This window comes from Acartia tonsa, chromosome 9 (assembly GCF_053477335.1).
Source record: "Acartia tonsa isolate MP-2025a chromosome 9, ASM5347733v1, whole genome shotgun sequence".
Classification (NCBI taxonomy): domain Eukaryota; kingdom Metazoa; phylum Arthropoda; class Copepoda; order Calanoida; family Acartiidae; genus Acartia; species Acartia tonsa.
Genome location: NC_137268.1, coordinates 20,683,830 through 20,707,123, shown reverse-complemented (window position 1 = coordinate 20,707,123; position 23,294 = coordinate 20,683,830). Strand labels below are relative to the sequence as shown.

The following is a 23,294-nucleotide window of genomic DNA, read 5'->3' as shown; positions in this document are numbered from 1 at the left end:
GTAACGTATTTTGAAATTTGTATTTTTGTACGTTTTACGTTTTTTAAAAAATAATAAGAATCAAATATTAGCAGAAAAGTAATTTGTATGTTTTGTACGAAAATTTTAACAAAAACTATAGGTGTATTATATTAAATAAATTCAATATTATCTTAAATTTTAATAGAACAAAAACATGTAGGTAAATTATGCATATATGTTATTAGAACTTACAGTTTAAATTTATGGATTTGAAATATATGTCCTAAAGATTTAGTTTAAACTATTAAACAGAAAGAGATATGCAGTTGACTAAATTCAAGTTTAAATGCATTTCATGCAACTACCCCTTTAATAGATTTTACGATAATTTTTTTCAAATTCTTTATATACTTGGGTAAATTTTCCGAGATATCATATGGTGCTCAGTTTAGGATTAAGAAGTCTTATTTTTTGGTATCTTCAGTTTTTAAAGAATAAGAATCAAATATAAGTATAAAAGTATTTGTATATTTATTTGTATTTGTACAAAAAGTATTACAAAAATAGTATATTATCTATAATACAAAGTAGAATGATGTCTGTCTGTCTGCTTGTCCGTCTGTAATGTTAATGTTAATGTCGTGTGGGTGAGTTGCACCTGGACTGAACAGTTAACTTGTCAACTCAAGGCCAGACTCTTGGTCCTTCACCTCATACCCGTGGTACAGTACATTACAGACAACCAACCCTTTGATTGCACGATCTTTGTCTGGAGATCCTAACTGTGCATGGTAATGAGTTGCGCCTGTTTGGGGCCAAGGCATTCCCCTTACTCTAACTCTTTGATGTCCTGTGCCGAACAGAGCAGGTAGGTACCATTTTTAACGTCTTTGGTATGACGCGTTGTCCGTCTGTATATCAGAAGCTTAATATCTCAGTAACCACTGAACCTATTGGGCTCTACTCTTCACGGAATATACCTAATAGTCCTGTGATGGTTTTTTGCTATTTTCTTTAGGGGAGGGACACTTAAAGCTTTTTACTTTCTACTAGGATTAGAGGCTTCGCCCCTAGCCTCTAGAGGCTTCGTCCCCTCTTTTATAGAATCGTTTGTTGGAAATTTGTCAAAAAAAAAAAAAAATATTGTGATTATTTTTTTCATTTAGGCTTCGCCCCAGGGTGCGGTGGGGGTTCCCCCACCCCGCTGATTTGCATTAGTTTACAAAAATAAATTGAGGGGTGGTTGATTTTTTTGGGAGGTAGGGTTTCCCACACTCTAAGAAAATAGCCTAAAACTACCACAGGACCAGTAGATATATTCCCTGAAGATTAGAATTTAAAACCCAATCTGTTCAGCGGTTACCAAGATCTTAAGCTTTAGACAGACAGGCATTGATTTACTTTGTATTAAAGACTAGTAATTTCCGAGATCTTTAGCAATAGACAAAATAACCCTATATCCTATTATATGTTTATCCTATAAATCCTTTTTTTCTGTAACGAAGAATCGCTGAACCGACATGATCTTTGTGAGGTTGTAGGCTATTTTCTCTGTCCTTCCATATCCCTTCAAGAACCTGTATTCAAAATGGTAGAAAAATAGCCTAAAACCATCTCGGTAACTGTTTTAAGTAGTTATGAAAATCTTAAGCATCAGACTAAAAACTTACTACTTTATTTAATAGAATATACTTAGTACGTAATAACAGGATGTATGTCTCTCTGTCAGTTTATTTGTACCGAAGGTTCTCGCTAACCGCTAAACCGATATGGTTCTCCTTTACAGGGTAGCTTCTCATAGGTCCTGGGAGAGGGTACAACAACCCTCCCAAGAGAAACTACTCTTAGAAAAAAATCACCACCCTTGCCCTATTTATTCTTTCTTTTTAAAATTGAAATCAGAAATGGGGATGGTCTACTTCCCCCTCCCTCACTAAAAAATTTATTAGCGAAGCTACTCTATAATCACTTTGTCAGTCCGTTATGCTATTGGAGAAACGTGATTTTCTCGGCTCCTGTTTTTTGATTGAATAAGTTCACATTCTACATATTTTCATTGAGATTTGCCTTTTGGTTGGGTGCTAGATCTATTCCTAGATTTTCTTTTTTTCATGGTTTTCTCGACTTCTATTCAAGATAGACGGCTGAAATTTTCAGGGAATAAATAAATTCACATTCTACATATTTTCAAAAAGTTTCTTTAAAATTTGTCTATTTGTTGCAGTGCTAGATCGATTCCTAGATGTTTAGGTTTTTGTGATTTTCACAACTCATATTCCGGATAGTCGGTTGTAATTCTAAGGGATTGTATTAGTTTTCATTCTTAATACTTCACTAAATTTCATTGAGATTTGCTTATTGGTTGGGGGGCTGAATTTATTCCTAGATTTTCACGTTATTATATATTTTTCAAAGGTTTTGTAATTTATTTAAATAAGTTAAATGCTTATTTTTTACGACACTACTCTATAGTTTATATTATATAGTTCCCAGATTTCCATCAATAACTTTTGAGCTTCGCTACTTAAGGATGTTGTCATCCTTGTTTTTTACTTTTTATTTTTAAATAAAAAAATGGGTTTTTGAATTCAACTCCCCCCCCCCCCCCTAATCAAGTTCCTCTAGAGGCCTCTAAGGGCGTAGTCGCTGGTCCTTATAATAGGATATACTTTGTACATAATAACTATTTTGGGGAAGAGTATCACCATCCACCCTCCCAAGAGAAATTGACTTTAGAAAAAAAAACTACCTCCTCTCCCCAAAAATGAATTTTAATTGCTCACTGATTTTAAGTTAATTTTTTTCCAGATGTCTATAAATAACTTTTGAGCTTCGCTACTTATGTATGTTGTCATCCATGTTTTTTTTTATTGAATTCAACTCTCCCCTCCTCAAGTGCCCCTAGAGGCCTTTAGGAGCGTAGACGCTAGTTCTTTTAAATAGAGTAGTAGGATATCTTGTGTCTGTCAGTTCGCTATGGTTCTCCTTTACAGGTAGCTGCTAGTAGACTTAAATGTATTGATAAAAGGTAACTAGGAAATTATTTAACTTATTTTTATTAGGAATGTACGTTCTTGTACGTTTTTTTACTTTTTTTATGTACGTAACGTATTTTTTTGTGTACGTTATGTACGTTTTTTATTTTCAAAATTGGCTGGCCAGTCTGGAGTTCAGTATACCCCAACAGGTAACCATTACAAACAGTATCACCACCCCCTATGCCAGAGTTCAGTATACCCAAGCAGGTAACCATTACAAACAGTAGCACCACCCCCTATGCCTGAGTTCAGTATACCCCAGCAGGTACCTAACCATTACAAACAGTAGCACCACCCCCTATGCATGAGTTCAGTATACCCCAGCAGGTACCTAACCATTACAAACAGTAGCACCACCCCCTATGCCAGAGTTCAGTATACCCAAGCAGGTAACCATTACAAACAGTAGCACCACCCCCTATGCCTGAGTTCAGTATACCCCAGCAGGTACCTAACCATTACAAACAGTAGCACCACCCCCTATGCATGAGTTCAGTATACCCCAGCAGGTAACCATTACAAACAGTAGCACCACCCCCTATGCCTGAGTTCAGTATACCCCAGCAGGTAACCATTACAAACAGTAGCACCACCCCCTATGCCTGAGTTCAGTATACCCCAGCAGGTAACCAACCATTACAAACTGTAGCACCACCCCCTATACCTGAGATATTTAAGGAAAGTTTTGCATGGTCTTTTAGAAAAGCTTTAGGACAATGTATTTCCAAATTTAGATTTAAACGCCATTTTACTGCTTCCCTAACCCCCCTCTCCCGCCAATTTGCGAAACCATTAGTAATCTATTAAATCAATGAGTATTTATTATTTGAAGTTGTAATATTTTTTTGGACTATTCTTCACTTTTCAAGAACGTGAATAATTTTGTTTTATTTGCTAGAGAAGCAACAAAGCTGACAGTCCCGCGCGAAGAACAGCTGGCAGTGGGCCACCAGGAGCTACTAATAGTAGCAGCAGCAGTTCTGTACCTTCTACAGCCGCTGCTGATAAACAGCGGCAAAGTGATTCTAGTAGCAGGTAATATATTAAATATAAATTAAAGTGTTTTTTTTTTATATTAGGTTTTTTTTTAATTTCAACCTTTTATCTCGAGTAACATCTAAGAAATAATTACATTTATGACCATAATAACTAAAATTGTAGGAGTAGTGATAGTCCAACAACATCTACTGATAATGATGAGGGAGTAGCAACTAAACAAATTGAGATCTTCCAGGTAAAGAATTTCTTACACTAGCGATGCTTCTCATCAATTTACATTGTTAGTTGTATAACAGGTGACGGGTATTTTTGTGTACACATGCAAAGGAATGACTTAGGAGTACAAATAAAGAACATGTTTCACGTTCCTAAGATACTGGACCGCATTCCCAATTGTGGTTTACTTATTACTACCTAACCCTTGCTTGAATATTGCATAAGCCCTACTTTAATACATCAAAGGAATGAAAACTAATAGCAATAGGAATTAGAATGTTTTTTAGTTAGCCACTCGTCTTACTCAAACCAATCTATGGCTATACTTGCTGAACTACTTGAATCAATTTGTATTGCTTTCGAGGATAAAGTTATCCTCGTTAATGATCGATTATTAGATTTATAATAGTATAAACTATTTTAAAGAAATAACAATTAAGTAACAAAATTATTTCGATTGAACGGATAGATAGAACTTAAATTAAATTTGCCTCGGAAACAATATTGATTTGGTATGATTCTGGTAATTTTAAGAGAATTAAATTAGTATTAGAGAAATTAAATTGATTTGAACAAATATGAAAAAAGGGGTGAGGGATGGGGCGAATAGATTTTATAAGGAATTAATTTATGTTATACTAGGTATTGGGTAGCCACGTTGGGTTAGTGTATTGGTATTGGCTCGGTGGGGTTAGGGTAAACCGCATGGGTAAAGTGTATAGAGGAAAAAATTATTTTAAATTTATTTTAAAAAGAAGCAGAAAAAACTCAATAGTTACTGGCCAAGTCATAGTTGTATTTTAGTGGCCAGGCAGGATATAGGCTAGTTGCGCTACTTTTCAAATGTAATATTCTTGTTGTTAAATATTTTGTTGGAACCTATGTATAGAATTTTGTATATGATAGGATTCCTTTCTTAAATATAAACAGAAAGGAATCCGTATGTTTAAGCATGCTTTGCTTAACCCACCCTATCAGTATGATGGGATGGGCTAAGAGGTACTGCGTTTAAATAAAGACATAAGCTATTCAAACCACCTGTGTTTCATCCTATAGCGTAGCAGCTCTATAACCTGCTACTTTGAAGCGAAGTCTTTCTGCAATTAACCTTGTCCGACTGAACGTTTCCACAGATCTCACGTCTATCCCACTACAGTATCTCAGCCCTGTACATACATAAAGGGTGAGCAAAAAAAATGCGTGATTTTTAAAATTCAAATTGCGCGGCTTGTGTTAATAGTAGAAAAATGTTACGCATATCATTAGAACCGATAAGAAGTCTATTTTTTGGAAATATAAGACCGATTCCTCTGCTACGTATAGTTAGGGAGCTACATGTTAAAATGTCCCAACTGACTTAAAATTTGACTTACGAGTATATTAGTAAATATTAGACAATAATTCTTGCAAAAAGACGTGCGTATATTTTTAAAATTCAAATTGCGCGGCTTGTGTTAATGGTATAAAAATGTTACGCATACCGTTAGAACCGCTATGAACTGCATTTTTGGGAAAAATAAGAACTGTTCCTGTGCTACAAATAATCTAGGAGCTAGGTGGTAAAATGTCCCAAAATTTACTCGCAAGTAAAGTTCTAAGTCAGTTGGGACATTTTAACATGTAGCTCCCTAACTATACGTAGCAGAGGAATCGTTCTTATATTTCCAAAAAATAGACTTCTTATCGGTTCTAATGGTATGCGTAACTATTTTCTACTATTAACACAAGCCGCGCAGTTTGAATTTTGAAAATCTACGCATTTTTTTTGCTCACCCTTTAACATTATGATATTTCAGGTGAACGAGGAAGGTAAGAGTGTGTGCGGCATCTGCAACAAAGTATTTTCAAAATCATCTCAGCTTAGGTTGCACGTCAACATCCATTATTTTGAGCGGCCATTTCGGTGTGATGCTTGTGCTGTCAGTTTTAGGACTAAAGGTCATTTGCAGAAACACAAACGGTCTGTGGGGCATTATAATAAGGTAATATATGCTATAATATTTCTTATTGAAGGCCTTGTTTAAAATTTATCAACATTTGAGTGGCAAAGCTATTCTATAACTTGGTTATGGCGCTGTACTTATGTTAAACTATGTATCCAACTAGCATCTAGGACCCTAGGGGCACCTGAGGGCGGGAGGAGTCGACCCCCCCCCCCCCCATTTTTAATTTTTGTTTTAAAAAGAATTTTTTTTTAAAAATGGGGTAATTTTTTCCAGTGGTGATTTCTCTTCGGAGGGTGATGGTACCCTTCCCCAAATTAGTTATAAATCTTCACTGGAAGTATTAGAAGCTACATTGTGAAAGAGAACCATGTCGGTTTAGTGGATAGCGTTAGAGACAGACAGACACATAGATATCCTGTTTCTTTTATTCTGGGATTTGATATTTTAATTGCATCTTCATTCATATTTGGTTTGGCAAAAATCCATTGTTTTCAAATGCAAAAGATTTTTTAGACAGACATACATCCTGTTACTTTTATATCAGTATAAACAAATTAGTTTAATTTACAGTCTACACTTCTTAACTCTATTGCAATAAATATAATCTATTTTTAGTTTACTGTCATATTTTGATTCGAAATAATATTGTATAATTGCTGCGCTACTTATCGATAGAATTATTCTTTTTTTTTAACAAAATCTAGATTAGCCACTTAAAATGTAAAATTCCTTTGTAAATTTTACAAATATGGTTGTAGATTTCAATATTTGCGTCATTTTGAGAAGGAAACGAAATTTTACTTTTAAACTTGTCACATAATTGTGTTTTAAAATTGTAATTTTTTAGGTATCAATCAATGCGACATTCGGAGCACCATCTACGGATAATCCAAGACCTTTCAAATGTGCTGATTGTATGATTGCTTTTAGGTAACTAGTATTTATTCAGGAATTTTTGCTTCAAATTCTAGCTATGCAAAGCTAGAATTAATAAACAATTAACAAAGGGCATGCAAAAGAGAAATGGAATGAATCTTTGACGAAATAGCCTCGGATAAAACAGTCTGTGGCACAAAATAGCCTTACGACATTTAAGTAAGGAAATAGCCTCAATTGTTAATAATGATTAATGCCGTTGGCGCTCGGCCCACTAGCCATAAACCTAGGTATAATTGTAAATTGTAATTGTTAGAACTAAATATTAAAAATATTTTTTTATATCAGAATCCATGGACATCTGGCGAAGCATTTAAGATCAAAGATGCATATTATGAAGCTTGAATGTCTGGGCAAACTTCCAATAGGTAATTTTCATATTTATACATTTTTAACTATGGATGTTGCATCACAATTTCATGTACTCTGATAAAGGTATGCTCGCAGCTGGCTAAAATAACGATACCTCCCCATTCACCCCCTTTTATCTATCTCCTCCCCTTCTACTAGATTAACGAACTGACCAATAAATGAGGTCCTTTTTAGCAATTTAAATTGAAGATAAATTTTCCACTGTCAATATATCCACAATCCACACATACCTATCCTATATCCATTGTTATATTAGAATCCTAATTTGTGTAATTAGGTATGTTTGCTGAGATGGAGAGACTGGGTACAAACCTCAATGATATTGATACAACAGACTGTGATTACTCACTTGAGAGCCTACAGGTATAGTTAGAATGATATTGATACAACAGACTGTGATTACTCACTTGAGAGCCTACAGGTATAGTTAGAATGATATTGATACAAAAGACTGTGATTACTCACTTGAGAGCCTACAGGTATAGTTAGAATGATATTGATACAAAAGACTGTGATTACTCACTTGAGAGCCTACAAGTATAGTTAGAATGATATTGATACAAAAGATTGTGATTACTCACTTGAGAGCCTACAGGTATAGTTAGAATGATATTGATACAACAGACTGTGATTACTCACTTGAGAGCCTACAGGTATAGTTAGAATGATATTGATACAAAAGACTGTGATTACTCACTTGAGAGCCTACAGGTATAGTTAGAATGATATTGATACAAAAGACTGTGATTACTCACTTGAGAGCCTACAGGTATAGTTAGAATGATATTGATACAACAGACTTTGATTACTCACTTGAGAGCCTACAGGTATAGTTAGAATGATATTGATACAACAGACTGTGATTACTCACTTGAGAGCCTACAGGTATAGTTAGAATGATATTGATACAACAGACTTTGATTACTCACTTGAGAGCCTACAGGTATAGTTAGAATGATATTGATACAACAGACTCTACTGGTATAGTTAGAATGATATTGATACAACAGATTGTGATTACTCACTTGAGAGCCTACAGGTATAGTTAGAATGATATTGATACAACAGGCTGTGATTACTCACTTGAGAGCCTACAGGTATAGTTAGAATGATATTGATACAAAAGACTGTGATTACTCACTTGAGAGCCTACAAGTATAGTTAGAATGATATTGATACAAAAGATTGTGATTACTCACTTGAGAGCCTACAGGTATAGTTAGAATGATATTGATACAACAGACTGTGATTACTCACTTGAGAGCCTACAGGTATAGTTAGAATGATATTGATACAAAAGACTGTGATTACTCACTTGAGAGCCTACAGGTATAGTTAGAATGATATTGATACAAAAGACTGTGATTACTCACTTGAGAGCCTACAGGTATAGTTAGAATGATATTGATACAAAAGACTGTGATTACTCACTTGAGAGCCTACAGGTATAGTTAGAATGATATTGATACAACAGACTTTGATTACTCACTTGAGAGCCTACAGGTATAGTTAGAATGATATTGATACAACAGACTGTGATTACTCACTTGAGAGCCTACAGGTATAGTTAGAATGATATTGATACAACAGACTTTGATTACTCACTTGAGAGCCTACAGGTATAGTTAGAATGATATTGATACAACAGACTCTACTGGTATAGTTAGAATGATATTGATACAACAGATTGTGATTACTCACTTGAGAGCCTACAGGTATAGTTAGAATGATATTGATACAACAGGCTGTGATTACTCACTTGAGAGCCTACAGGTATAGTTAGAATGATATTGATACAACAGGCTGTGATTACTCACTTGAGAGCCTACAGGTATAGTTAGAATGATATTGATACAACAGGCTGTGATTACTCACTTGAGAGCCTACAGGTATAGTTAGAATGATATTGATACAACAGACTGTGATTACTCACTTGAGAGCCTACAGGTATAGTTAGAATGATATTGATACAACAGGCTGTGATTACTCACTTGAGAGCCTACAGGTATAGTTAGAATGATATTGATACAACAGGCTGTGATTACTCACTTGAGAGCCTACAGGTATAGTTAGAATGATATTGATACAACAGACTGTGATTACTCACTTGAGAGCCTACAGGTATAGTTAGAATGATATTGATACAACAGACTTTGATTACTCACTTGAGAGCCTACAGGTATAGTTAGAATGATATTGATACAACAGGCTGTGATTACTCACTTGAGAGCCTACAGGTATAGTTAGAATGATATTGATACAACAGACTGTGATTACTCACTTGAGAGCCTACAGGTATAGTTAGAATGATATTGATACAAAAGACTGTGATTACTCACTTGAGAGCCTACAAGTATAGTTAGAATGATATTGATACAAAAGATTGTGATTACTCACTTGAGAGCCTACAGGTATAGTTAGAATGATATTGATACAACAGACTGTGATTACTCACTTGAGAGCCTACAGGTATAGTTAGAATGATATTGATACAAAAGACTGTGATTACTCACTTGAGAGCCTACAGGTATAGTTAGAATGATATTGATACAAAAGACTGTGATTACTCACTTGAGAGCCTACAGGTATAGTTAGAATGATATTGATACAAAAGACTGTGATTACTCACTTGAGAGCCTACAGGTATAGTTAGAATGATATTGATACAACAGACTTTGATTACTCACTTGAGAGCCTACAGGTATAGTTAGAATGATATTGATACAACAGACTGTGATTACTCACTTGAGAGCCTACAGGTATAGTTAGAATGATATTGATACAACAGACTTTGATTACTCACTTGAGAGCCTACAGGTATAGTTAGAATGATATTGATACAACAGACTCTACTGGTATAGTTAGAATGATATTGATACAACAGATTGTGATTACTCACTTGAGAGCCTACAGGTATAGTTAGAATGATATTGATACAACAGGCTGTGATTACTCACTTGAGAGCCTACAGGTATAGTTAGAATGATATTGATACAACAGGCTGTGATTACTCACTTGAGAGCCTACAGGTATAGTTAGAATGATATTGATACAACAGGCTGTGATTACTCACTTGAGAGCCTACAGGTATAGTTAGAATGATATTGATACAACAGACTGTGATTACTCACTTGAGAGCCTACAGGTATAGTTAGAATGATATTGATACAACAGGCTGTGATTACTCACTTGAGAGCCTACAGGTATAGTTAGAATGATATTGATACAACAGGCTGTGATTACTCACTTGAGAGCCTACAGGTATAGTTAGAATGATATTGATACAACAGACTGTGATTACTCACTTGAGAGCCTACAGGTATAGTTAGAATGATATTGATACAACAGACTTTGATTACTCACTTGAGAGCCTACAGGTATAGTTAGAATGATATTGATACAACAGGCTGTGATTACTCACTTGAGAGCCTACAGGTATAGTTAGAATGATATTGATACAACAGACTGTGATTACTCACTTGAGAGCCTACAGGTATAGTTAGAATGATATTGATACAAAAGACTGTGATTACTCACTTGAGAGCCTACAGGTATAGTTAGAATGATATTGATACAACAGGCTGTGAGTTAAAAAGGTTACTGACAAATTGATGAACATTAGGGGATTTTTTTTCCCCGGCTTTTTTTTGAAATTCAAGTAGTGCCGTTGCAATTATTATGCCTTTTGGTGAAAAAACACTTGTGTAAAAATTTTAACCATTTTGGACAAGTATTATGCCCAGTAATTTCACTTTGAAATTTTGACGCCCCCCTTATGGGGGTCAAAAAATCATTGCATCAGAACTATGGCTTCATGGTGCTCCCTGAATAGGTCTTGAGGAGTAGAATCAGGAATTTTTGAAATTTTGAAAATATCTCGTTCCTAGCCTGAGAAAAGTTCAAAAAACCTATAAAAATTGGCCAATTTTCAAAAATGGCGTTTTTTAGGGGTTTTTTGAACTTTTCTCAGTCTAGGAACGAGATATTTTCAAAATTTCAAAAATTCCTGATTCTACTCCTCAAGACCTATTCAGGGAGCACCATGAAGCCATAGTTCTGATGCAATGATTTTTTGACCCCCATAAGGGGGGCGTCAAAATTTCAAAGTGAAATTACTGGGCATAATCCTTGTCCAAAATGGTTAAAATTTTTACACAAGTGTTTTTTCACCAAAAGGCATAATAATTGCAACGGCACTACTTGAATTTCAAAAAAAGCCAGGAAAAAAAAATCCCCTAATGAACATACCCTAATTATAGAGCAAGCGTTCTACTATTATATACCTAAAGATTTCAAAGAAGGTGTATTAACTTTTATTTTTATAGCTAGCCGGTGCTTTTAGTAAGTAGTAGATGTAAAATTTTCCATAGAATTCAGATATGCAATCGTTTTTTTTGTAGACCTCTTATTTTTTAAGACAACCTACAGTTAAATAAAAGCTAAAATAATAACCTAATAATTTTTTTAGCAAATGGCAGTAAAGCTGTATGAGAAAGATCCCAGTAAACTGACCACTCTGGAGGATAGGGTTCCATTAAATACAGGTAAGAAATCTATTTTATTGAGGAGATTGTTTTGTTGTGATTTCCCTCAAAACGCCTAACGGGCACTTAACCCCCGGCCCCACCCATTACATTTAAATAAATTGTAAATAAAGTGAGGGTAGACTTCCTCCTATGTCTTACCGCTGCGGGGCTACAAAATAAAAAATATAACCGGACCTAAAGTAATAAACAAATGAAATATTAGACTATATTCCTTATTTTTAACTAATTTTTTTAAGCGAGGGGGGGGGAGGTCTTCAACAAGGCACCGTGAAAAAAAATGTCGATTATTTTGTGAGGATCTGGTTTTTAGTTATAAGATTCAACCCATTTAAATGAAGTTTTAATTTTTATATGCTATAATTTTCCTATTATTTGGTTTTTAATATGTTTATTCCTAAAATGATAAGGAACATAATAACGTTATAAAATCTAATGAAGGTCTTATTGATTTAGGATCTGATATTTCTGAAGATGAAGAAAATTCCAACCATGGTATAGCTGACACCAAAGAAAGAAGTAATGATTCAAATAAACCAATAAATCCGCAAACAGCTTCTGAACAGAAGGTAATATGTTTTGTTCGTGGAGGTTAATTCTTTTTTCTCCAGCTAAGAAAGTCTACCTTTTTGGGGTTTTTAATAAAAAAATGAATTATATGTTATAAGTAAAGGATCATATTAAAAAAAATAACATTCGTCCAAAATGTTGATCTCTATTATAGCTGTTGTAAAGATCTTACTTGACAACAATGTAGCCTCTAGGGTAATTTTTAGTTATTACTCGAAAACAAATAACAAATTTAACCGGTAGCTATGAAGCTTCTCTGAAATGCAATACTCATTTCATTAGTTAGCGAGAGCCATACGGACTGATAAAACAATTTTACTACTAGAGGTCTTTAGGGACAATTGAGCGAAGGAGAAGGAGGTTAATATTCCACTTTTAATATTAGTTTTAAAGATAAAGATTAGACACACAAACAGACATACATTCTATTACTTCAGATACAGGATATAGAAAAAAATAAATCTGATTTATTTAAGGCATCTGAAAACGAAGTTGCTATCAAGCAAGAGCCAGGAGAAGAGGAAGGAATCCAGCGGCCGCAGGTTGATCCAAGCCAGCACCAACAGCCACCTCCAAGTTTTGCTGGTCCTACCAGGCAAAGCCCTATAGGTAAGTTACAAATGTGACTTTTTACCTTTGCAACGAATTTTCAAAACGCAGCATAATTTAGAAATAAAAGCCTTTTTGACAATTTTTTTCTGGAAGCATACCATAATACTGTGTCTTTTATGTTTAGGGTTGGAATCGCGTAAAACACCAGAAGCCAGTTTCCGTCCGCTAACCGTGCACCACCCATCTCCCCGCCGAACACCGCCGGAACCCATGGAACCTGGTAAAATCCGGCTAATCCCAGAAAGTCACCAGCACTACCCGCAACAACAAAGCCAACCGCCGAATCGGCGGGGTGTATCGCCGGATGGGTATAACAAGCTGCGCCGACACCAACAGCAGTTGCCCTCCCCCAACATGGTTGTTAAACAACAACAACCCTCCCTCCATCATTTACCCCAAAGTGGGGGTGGGGATGATGGCGGTCGTAGGTGCCCCCTCCCCTATGATCTTAAGGTTTACAAGGCTGGGGATTCTTCGGATGGGGGTGGGACCCCGCCCCGCCACGAATACAACAAGTCGCCCAACACCATGTACCATCCTGGGGGTGGCAGGATTGAGCCCCCACATCAACAAAAGCTGGCTTATCCTGTAAAGGTAAGACTTACTTCTATTATTAAAATTAATTTCCGCAGCTAAGTTACTAGATATAATACTTATACCAGTATGGCTTCGAAACCGATTATTATCCGCTGAATTAAAATCAGTTCTTGGCCTTACTGAAATATCATGTATCATATTGAAGAAAGTTTTCTTCTAATATTAAAATAAAAATATTATTGCCAAATGTGTAATATAATAGCCCGGGTCTTAGACTAACAAAATAGAATTAATTTAATTTGATATCTGCAGAAAGCTGTCTGTAATACCATGCGATAAATAACAAATACTTGACTTCTATTAAACAATGTTTTAGGTTGACCATTTGCATCCTGCATATTCCAGCCTGCGTGGCGGTCCTCCTATGCCTATGACCAGGCCTACTATACCTCATGGCTCCAGCATACCTGACTCCAGAGCGCCCGGAGGCGGTCACCTACCTCCAGGTGGCCTTCCATCCTCCATGTTGGCCGCCAGACCGGAGGATTTGAAAAATTATCATCCCAGTTCTTTACCAGGTAGATTTTATTTTATTTCTTGTTTCTTTATGATAGCGAAGCTACGGTTGTTATAATCCTTGTTTTTAAAATTGCCATAATAATAAGGCAAGGTTAAGGGGGCTAGGCATAAACGAGAGCAAATGATGAAAACAACTTACAGCAGAGACTTATATCATTATCTGTGTTTCAAACCATTGCAAAGTATCATTTTTCTGAAAGCCAAAAAAAGTATTTAACCTAAACTGGTTCTATACTACAAATTACCAATTCTTTTATTATACCTAAAATAAATAAGAATTAATTTAATTATTTTTAGATAAAACTTTAAGATTAAGATTTTTAAAAAAGTTTTAAAAAATTTAGGGGGGGGGGGCGAAATTTTTTTTTTTTTTTTGGGGGGGGGGTGCCCCCCACCCTCATTTTTAATTTTAGTTAAAAAAATAAACTTTTTTGGGGGGGGGGGATTTTTCATTTTTTGGTGGGTTGGGGGTGTCCCACTTCCCCAAAAAATAGTTATAAACCTTCCCGGGACCTATGAGAAGCTACCCTGTTAAGGAGAACCCGATCGGTTCAGCGGTTAGCGAGATCCTTCGGTACAGACACACAGACACACAGATACACAGACACACAGACATCCTGTTACTTTAGTATAAGGACTAGCGGCTACGCCCCTAGAGGCCTCTAGGGGCACTTGAGGAGGAGAGAGTCAAATTTAATAACCCAATTTCTTATTTTAAATTTAAAAAAAAATTGGGGGGGGATTTTTAATTTTTTTTTTTTTTTGGGGGGGGGTTTCCCCCCCCCCCCTCCAAAAAATAGTTATAAACCTTCCCGGGACCTATGAGAAGCTACCCTGTTAAGGAGAACCCGATCGGTTAAGCGGTTAGCGAGATCCTTCAGTACAGACATACAGACACACAGATACACAGATACACAGACACACAGACATCCTGTTACTTTAGTATAAGGATTAACATTATGGTTAGTATTATATAATCTCTTTTTTTTTAAGGTAATAGGTTAATCGTTTGTAATTAATTGGATACGGTTCGCAGCGCAGCTTCTCTATAATTAGGTTTGGGATGTACATAACCAAGTCTTAGCTATATAGTAGGTAGTACATAGATTTGGTTTACATAGGGATGAAAAAAATATTAATTGCTATTCTACCAGGGATCTAAAGGGATAAGACAATAGCCTGTAGATACCATTAGTGGTTGACACTTAACTTAATGAACCAACCAATCAAATTTAAATAAAAAGTCCCAAAAAATGCTAAGCCACGAATAAGAATTTTTATTTTAAAACTTTGGATGCTAGTGTAAAACACCAAATCCCCTTCCTCTCTGTATTCTACCCAGTGAATGAAAGAATGCGCAAAATAAAGAGCACTATTTAAGCAGCTCCACTCAATATATGTATAGGTTTATAATGACAACGAATTTAAAAATAATATTTAGGTTCTTATTAAGAATTAACTCATAATTAACTTAATACACATGGGTCAAATAGTCCTTGTTTGAATTTTTACTTTAGTACATATTAACATTGATATTACTTGTTTAGTGGTAATGGATTCATCCGATCTAATTAAAACATTATATTGTAGGACCATCATATCATGGATCTGATAGTATTCATCCTGCACTTAGATCTGCTCCAGGAGGGGACTGGAGACCTTCTGGAGGCCTGGGATATCCTGGTGGTAGTTCTGGTAAGTTTTTATAAAGGGGTATATATTTTCCAACCTAGTTCAATTTCTTTCAACTTTCCCCCCTCTTTTTTTCACAAATTTAGTGAAAATATTAAGATTTCCTTATTTTGAAACGGTCTTTCATTCCTGATTTTACTCCTCACGACCTTTTGTGATAGCACCACTTACTAATGCAATAAATGTTTGACCCCAATAAGCCCCTCCCACTTCTTCTAATTTTTCAAAGTGAAAGTACCGAGCGCGGCATAATTTCAATTGTTTACCAAATAGCATATTAAATAATAAATACCCCTTAAGTGTTAAAAATAAAGGATAGGTAATATTTTTTTGTTATATGCTTATTGTTTAGGTTTCTCAGTGTATCCTGGTACTTCTGGCGGACAACCTGGAGGTTTACCTGGACCTGGATTGACCGTCAGGATGCCTCACCTACCAGGACAACCCTCTCAGGTATTATTACCAGTTTTTATTGTATCTTTATAGTAAGGAAGGACAGTAAATATCAATAGCTAGTGTAATGTTTGGAGCGTGTACGGCGGACGGAATAGCTAACGACTAGTTTTGTAGAGTAGCTTCGCTTCAAACCAATAACACAGGTTACAACGTAGTAGTTTATTTTGGGCAAGCACAAACAATACTTAATTAAAAAGGGGTTAACTAAGCTAAACAAAATAATAAACCTGTAAAATTCATAATCAGGGGAGCGCAGCTACTCTAATAGTCAGTCTGTCCCTCTACACAAGAAAAAAAATTTCAATGAAGCATATCTATATGTATATATGCCATACTTGCCTAATAGCTTTCTTATTTTTAATTGTCAATAAACTGTTGTTGGCTGGTAGACAGACAGGCGAACCCTAATTATAGATAGTAACTGGGCTAGGAATTAAAATTTAAATTTTCTTTTAAAACTTGTAAACACAATTATTTCGTTAAATTTTTAGATGATTCAAGTTGGAAGCCTTCCCGGGCCAAGCTCATACCTTGTAGCTTCTCCAGGAGCCCCACTATCCCACGGACAACCAGCCCGACATGCTCCCCCGCATGCCGGACCTGCTGGCGGTCAGCCAGCCTCCAGAATGGTGCCACTACCTGGAAGCCCTGGTGCGCCACAAATGCTGGACACTGTTATTTGTAATATTTGCAATCAACAAGTTCATAAACACAGTATTCAACAGGTATTACAACTAAATCCATTTTTTTAGCTAAACAACTCTAGAAATTAAATTGTTTCTTTAATTCAGTACTGTAAATTAACAAACGATATTTTATTACTTGTATGTTGCACCAGATTTTAATTTACTCTAATAAAGTGATATTCGCATCTGGCTAAAATAACGTTACCTCAATAAAGTTTTAGTATAGATGTATAACCAGACAACTACCTGAGGTGAATTCTTACCCTATCCCCTCCCCTAAAACTATAAAAAAAAAGCGGTAAATTACGAAATGATCTAATTTTATTTTGTATTTTTAGCATTTGGCCGGTCATGCGAAACCAAGACCTTACATTTGTCCGCAGTGTGATGCCGGCTTTTCCAGCCCTACCCAGTTACAAGCCCATGTTAAGCTTCATAATCAATAAGAGAAGAAAATTTAGTTCAAAATTTATCCGCAAAGTGGCGCATTTTTATATTTTCCAGTCCAATGCAGTTAAGCTTAACAAACAAAATCAAAAGTTAAAATTGTTCAAATTAATCTAAGATATGTTGCATATTAAAGTCCTAAGCAGTTTCAAAAAAAAATTTCTAGATTTTCAAATTTAAAAAAAATTTATTCGATTAAAAAATGTTAAATGTGTTCACAAATGTTGTTTATGTTACTTATTAAATGTTGTGATAACTTATTAGATCTTTCATTAAGATTAAACAAATCAAACTTGTAATATTAGATTATTTTAAGCAAATCAATTTATTTTTTTTCTAATTATAATATTAAAAGGTGATTAAGAAAATATTTGAAATTCAAATATAAAAAAATGATTAGGTATATTTAGAAGCTGATAAAAAGTGTGTAAAGGCTAGTGATAAAAATATTGATTGTACCAAGATAATTAAATTAGAACAGTATTTGTGTCTAAATATTAGGGATCGGCAGCCGCGACTAAGCTTCAAATTAAACCCCGTTTAGATGCTTTGAAAAGAGGCATTGCCATACTTGAGTCAGGTTTAGACTTCCAGCTTATTTTTAATTTAATTGTAAAAGGTTAATTTTCCCGAGGCTTAAAGATAGCTGAAGCGCGGTTGCAGAGCCCTGTTGATAATTATAATACAAATTCTATGTAAGTAAAAAGTTACTCTACAAGTTTTTAAATTTAACCATAAAATACATTTTTTCCATCTTTATGTGCTTGGTTGTTTAAAAAAGGAAAATTATCCTTATATACCTAATAGGGACAATAAATTTTTGTAGTCTACAGATAATTCTTAGATTTTAAATTCCTGTACCTGATAAAATGGACTTTTAAATAAAATTTTGTATAAAATAATCTCTGCTACTCTCGGACGCAATCGTTCTTTTTTAGGCATAATTTCCAGGCATGGCTTCAAAACCGATTGTAATCCGCTGGATTATAACTTGTTCTCTGCCATACTGAAAAATCATGTATAGCATCGTTTTACAGACAGTTTTCCTCGAATTATAAAATAAGAATTATAAAATTAATACCAGTTTTGTTAGCACGGGCCTTCGGACCCTCGTGGCTAACAAAACTTGTTTTTCATTTTAATTGACCGCGGAAAGCTTTCTATATTTCGATACTATATTTGTTTAAAAATAAAATATTTCAATCATATCCGCAAAAGTTTCATAAATGCTAAGTTTTTAAAGAACGTGTCCTAACTTATGTGTTATTTTTGTCACCCATTCGTGACGAGCTCCCAAAGTTCAAAGTTTTGATTCAACGAGGCTCACCAAAATAGATTTTTTCAATAATTACTTAACAGAATTCAAAAAGTAAGGTGTCAAATTAAAGATATTACTATTTTTGTTCATAATGGCAATTTTCTTCTTGTTTTGTTGTGTTTTAATACCTTAAAACCAACTTAATAAAAAAAACTTTAATAACTTCAAAAATAAGAGGTATTCAAAAAAACGATTGCATACTTAAATTCTATGGATCATTTTACATCTACTACTTACTAAAAGCACCGACTAGCTATTTTTTTAAAATCACAAAAGTTAGGACACGTTCTTTGCAAAAATTACACCAGCAACTGAAATAATTAATTGTAAGAGTAAATGCCAGTGCCAGTTTTGCGCTGTAATAATAATTCTGATTACTTTTTTTGGACCTGGTTGAATAATAAAAATGAATTGGTGTTAAAAAAAAACAAAACTGTGATGAAAAGATAAAAACAAAATTAATATTTATTGTTATTTTTATCGTCAAATAAATATTGTCGTTTAAATTGTTCTTAGTTTTTAAAAGCGAAGCTTTTCTATAATTAGGGGCGGTCTGTCCGTACGTCCGGAACGGTTATCTCTTCTCTTTACAATTAGGTACGAATTATAAAGCGAAGCAACTCTATATTCAAGTTCGTGTTTTTTTTGTTTTTTAACAAGAATTTTAGTATGATATAATTATCCTATTCGTCTGATTTTTGGAATACTGATTCCTATTACAACATAGTACATGTTGTAAGCGAATAATCTCTATAATCAAGTCCTAAAAATTATAGTATGTTCTTGTACATGTACAGTATAATGTATTTAAAGCAGTTTTGCAACAAATTTACTTAAAATTTTGTTTAGACTTCTAAATATTTTTATACTTTGTTTGTTTAGTTTTGACACTCAACAAGTGTAAATATTCGTCTGTGTTACCGTGATTATGGAGTACACTAGGGGGGCCAGATGAAAAAAGTTTATTATAGTGTTAAGCAAAAATGATTTTGCAATTGTATCAGTAAGTACGTCTAATAACGCCCTTTGCTTATTTTAAAATCTAACTAAATTTAATTTTTGAAAAATTTAAGTTTGAAAATTTCAAGTTCAAATTTCATCCCCTAAGAGCTTACACTCATCCATGATTCATATTTCTAAATACTTTACAACTTTTCTTTTATTAAGTCTTTCATTAAACCACTCTATATATGATTTATTTAGGGCTGAATTTCCGTGACCTTAGCAAAGCAACTGACAAAAATGGCTATTGATTAACTCCCTTCAGGAGTGGTTTTATGAAGAACTTTATAAAAGCAAACTTGTTCTTTTCTTGTTATGATTGTTTGGTAACTCCAAGGGGATGGAAATTGAACTTCAAATTTTCAAATCTAATTTTCTCAAAAATTAGATTTCATTGGATTTTCTGGTTGAATAAAAAATGCCAAACATGTTACCCTAACATATTCATTTAATAAAAATCAAACTGTGAGTAGTTATGATCCCTATAAAATAAATGGTAGTGTCACAATAATGGATATATTGACAAGGGAAAATTTGTCGTTGATCTTGGTTGTTAATATGAAACTCATTTATGTGTAAGGAATGGGGTAAAGGATGTATCGTTATTTTTGCCAGCTGCGAGTATCACTAAAAATGCGGACTTTTTAAAAATTGAAATTGCGCGGCTTGTGTTAATAGTAGAAAAATGTTATGCATATCGTTAGAACCGCTAAGAAGTCTATTTTTTAGAAATATAAGAACGATTCCTATGCTACTTATAGTTTAGGAGCTATATGTTAAAATGTCCCAACTGACTTAAAATTTGACTTGCGAGTAAATTTTGGGACATTTTACCCCTTAGCCCCTAGATTATTTGTAGCACAGGAACCGTTCTTATATTTCCAAAAAATACAGTTCATAGCGGTTCTAAAGGTATGCTTAACATTTTTCTACTATTAACACAAGCCGCGCAATTTGAAATTTAAAAATGTACACATCAATTTTTGCAAAATATCTTCTCTAATTTTTAGTTATATTTTAAAATTTACTCGCAAGTCAAGTTTTAAGTCAGTTGGGACATTTTAACACGTAGCTCCCAAACAATACGTAGCACAGGATCTGTTCTTATATTTCCAAAAAATAGAGTTCAAAGCGGTTCTAACGATATGCATAACATTTTTCTACTACTAACACAAGCCGCGCAATTTCAATTTTAAAAAAGTCCGCATTTTTTTTGCACACCCTTTACATGAAAATCTGGTGCACTATCCCCAGTAATGATATATCGATTTATATAAAAGTATCAGGATGTCTTTGAAATTGTCTGTCTGTTTGTACCGAAGGATGTTGTTAATCGCTCAACCGATATGGTATAACCTGTACAATATAGCTTCTGAGAGGTCTTGGGGATGATAATAACCACTTTGGGGAGGGTACCACCATCCTCCCAAGAGTAAGCGCCCCTATAAAAAAATGCCTTATCCCCAAAGAAGATAAGATCTTCTTTGCCTTTCATCCTATAAAAAAAATTTGTTGATATTTTTTCTTTTGTACTAAAATTTAAAATCGGGTGGGTCTAATTCCACACGCCTTAAGTGCACCTAGGGGCGTAGCCGCTAGTTGTAAATAAAGAATGAAAATAGCTTTAAGTATTATGACCTCAGATAAAAAGCAGCTGACATGAAATCAGACCGCCATGAATGTTTTATTTTTAAAGATTATCTATAATCATGGGAATGTTGTTAGGACACCAACAATCTATATCTAATAGCAGCCGAGTAAATCATAATTTCTTTTTAGGTCTGACGTACAGACAAAGTGATTTAAGGAGTAGTTTTTTAATATACTATATTAAAGTGATACTTGCAGCTGGCTACAATAACGATACCTTCTTTATCCCATCCCCTTCCATCCAACTGGATAAACGAATTGACCAATAGTTAAGTTTAATGATAGCAACCTAGACTGACGACAAATTTTCGCCTGTCAATATATCCACGTATAATTTATCCATTTTTGTATGACACACTATAAAACCCGGCCGGGTCTGTAATACTCAGGGTGAAAAGGGAAAACGACGCTAGTACAATTCTACATTCCTTTCTTTCCCCCTGAATATTCAATTATTATTAATTATTGGCAATTTTTACACAAAAAAGAATTAGATTGAAGATTAATTAATAAATGTTGGTTCTATTCCTGTATCCTTGATGTACTCTGTATTATGCATCTAGGAATCCCCCTACAATTTTAGTTAGCACACAAACCATAAAAAAATATTAATATCTAACAATATAGCAATGGAAAAAAAACTTTTCCAATTACAATGCAATGGAGTGAATCAATTGTTTTATTTCAATTATGAAATAAAATGTGATCTAAGAAGTAGATTATTTTTACATTATTTCATATATGGCTGTGCTTTTCAGGGACACTGTGTACTTGTACCAAAACAAAACTAAATAAAGAAAGGATTATAACATTTAAAACAGTAAAGCCCTACAAATCAGACACAAATAAAAATTGAAAATATAGAGTCATTCATTAATCAGTCGTTAAAATGTTTATTACATATACTCCCTAATCTTTTTGAGAATCGCCATTTCAAACAAAACTAACAAGATAATTGAACCATAAAAAAAATTTTCTTTAAAAATATCACTAATCATGATTTATAGATGATAGAGTTGCAACGCTTAAAACTCTTATTGATACAGATTTAAAGTTGATGAGATAATTCTAACATGCCTGCCCATCGAATTTTGACAAAAACAAATGAAGAATTAATTTTGTATGAACACTATAGGCAACCATTCTGCCCCCCTCCCCCCCCCCCTCCCTAGGGAATATTGAAACTCATGTCAGTTTCACTAAGCAACGAGTAACATTTATAAACTGTATATCCCATTAACCAAGAAGTAAGAGGACAATGGGATGTTTATTACACTAGTCCCCAAAGTTTAATAATAAAGTTTTCTTATTCGTTGACTCAACAACTTTGGGGATATTACTGAATTTCAATTGGTTGGTTAATTAAGTTTAGTGTCTAAACGTTTCAACCACTAATTTTAATCTAGAGAAAGGTCAATTTTGTGTATAAAAAGTCCGTTCTTCCTGAATTGTTTGTTGGTACTATAGAACAACAGGTATTTTGATGGTTAAATCAGAGTACTGTGCTAAGGGGAAGTAACAAGTCTAGTAGATAGATAGATAGTTGGAATTATACATATATAGATAGATAGTTGGAGTTAAACAGATATATAGATAGATAGTTGGAATTATACATATATAGATAGTTAGTTGGATTTATACAGATATATAAATAGATAGTTAGAGTTATACAGAAATATAGATAGTTAGTTGGAGTTATACAGATATATAGATAGATAGAGTTATACAGATAA

General features: G+C 34.2%; 1 protein-coding gene across 1 annotated transcript in view; it reads left to right on the top strand.

Annotated features, from left to right (window-relative positions):
* Positions 1 to 19,415, top strand: part of shn (zinc finger protein schnurri) — a 102,982-nt gene extending 83,567 nt beyond the window's left edge. Inside the window, exons 43-57 of the mRNA XM_080172171.1 lie at positions 3,898 to 4,034; positions 4,161 to 4,233; positions 6,011 to 6,196; positions 7,008 to 7,090; positions 7,385 to 7,464; positions 7,746 to 7,831; positions 11,937 to 12,012; positions 12,469 to 12,581; positions 13,059 to 13,191; positions 13,319 to 13,788; positions 14,108 to 14,309; positions 15,901 to 16,005; positions 16,355 to 16,455; positions 16,950 to 17,183; positions 17,483 to 19,415. Coding sequence (XP_080028297.1) covers positions 3,898 to 4,034; positions 4,161 to 4,233; positions 6,011 to 6,196; positions 7,008 to 7,090; positions 7,385 to 7,464; positions 7,746 to 7,831; positions 11,937 to 12,012; positions 12,469 to 12,581; positions 13,059 to 13,191; positions 13,319 to 13,788; positions 14,108 to 14,309; positions 15,901 to 16,005; positions 16,355 to 16,455; positions 16,950 to 17,183; positions 17,483 to 17,590 — 2,187 coding nt within the window. The 3' untranslated portion in view covers positions 17,591 to 19,415. The remainder of the gene's footprint in view (positions 1 to 3,897; positions 4,035 to 4,160; positions 4,234 to 6,010; positions 6,197 to 7,007; positions 7,091 to 7,384; positions 7,465 to 7,745; positions 7,832 to 11,936; positions 12,013 to 12,468; positions 12,582 to 13,058; positions 13,192 to 13,318; positions 13,789 to 14,107; positions 14,310 to 15,900; positions 16,006 to 16,354; positions 16,456 to 16,949; positions 17,184 to 17,482) is intronic.
* The last annotated feature ends 3,879 nt before the right edge of the window (positions 19,416 to 23,294 follow it).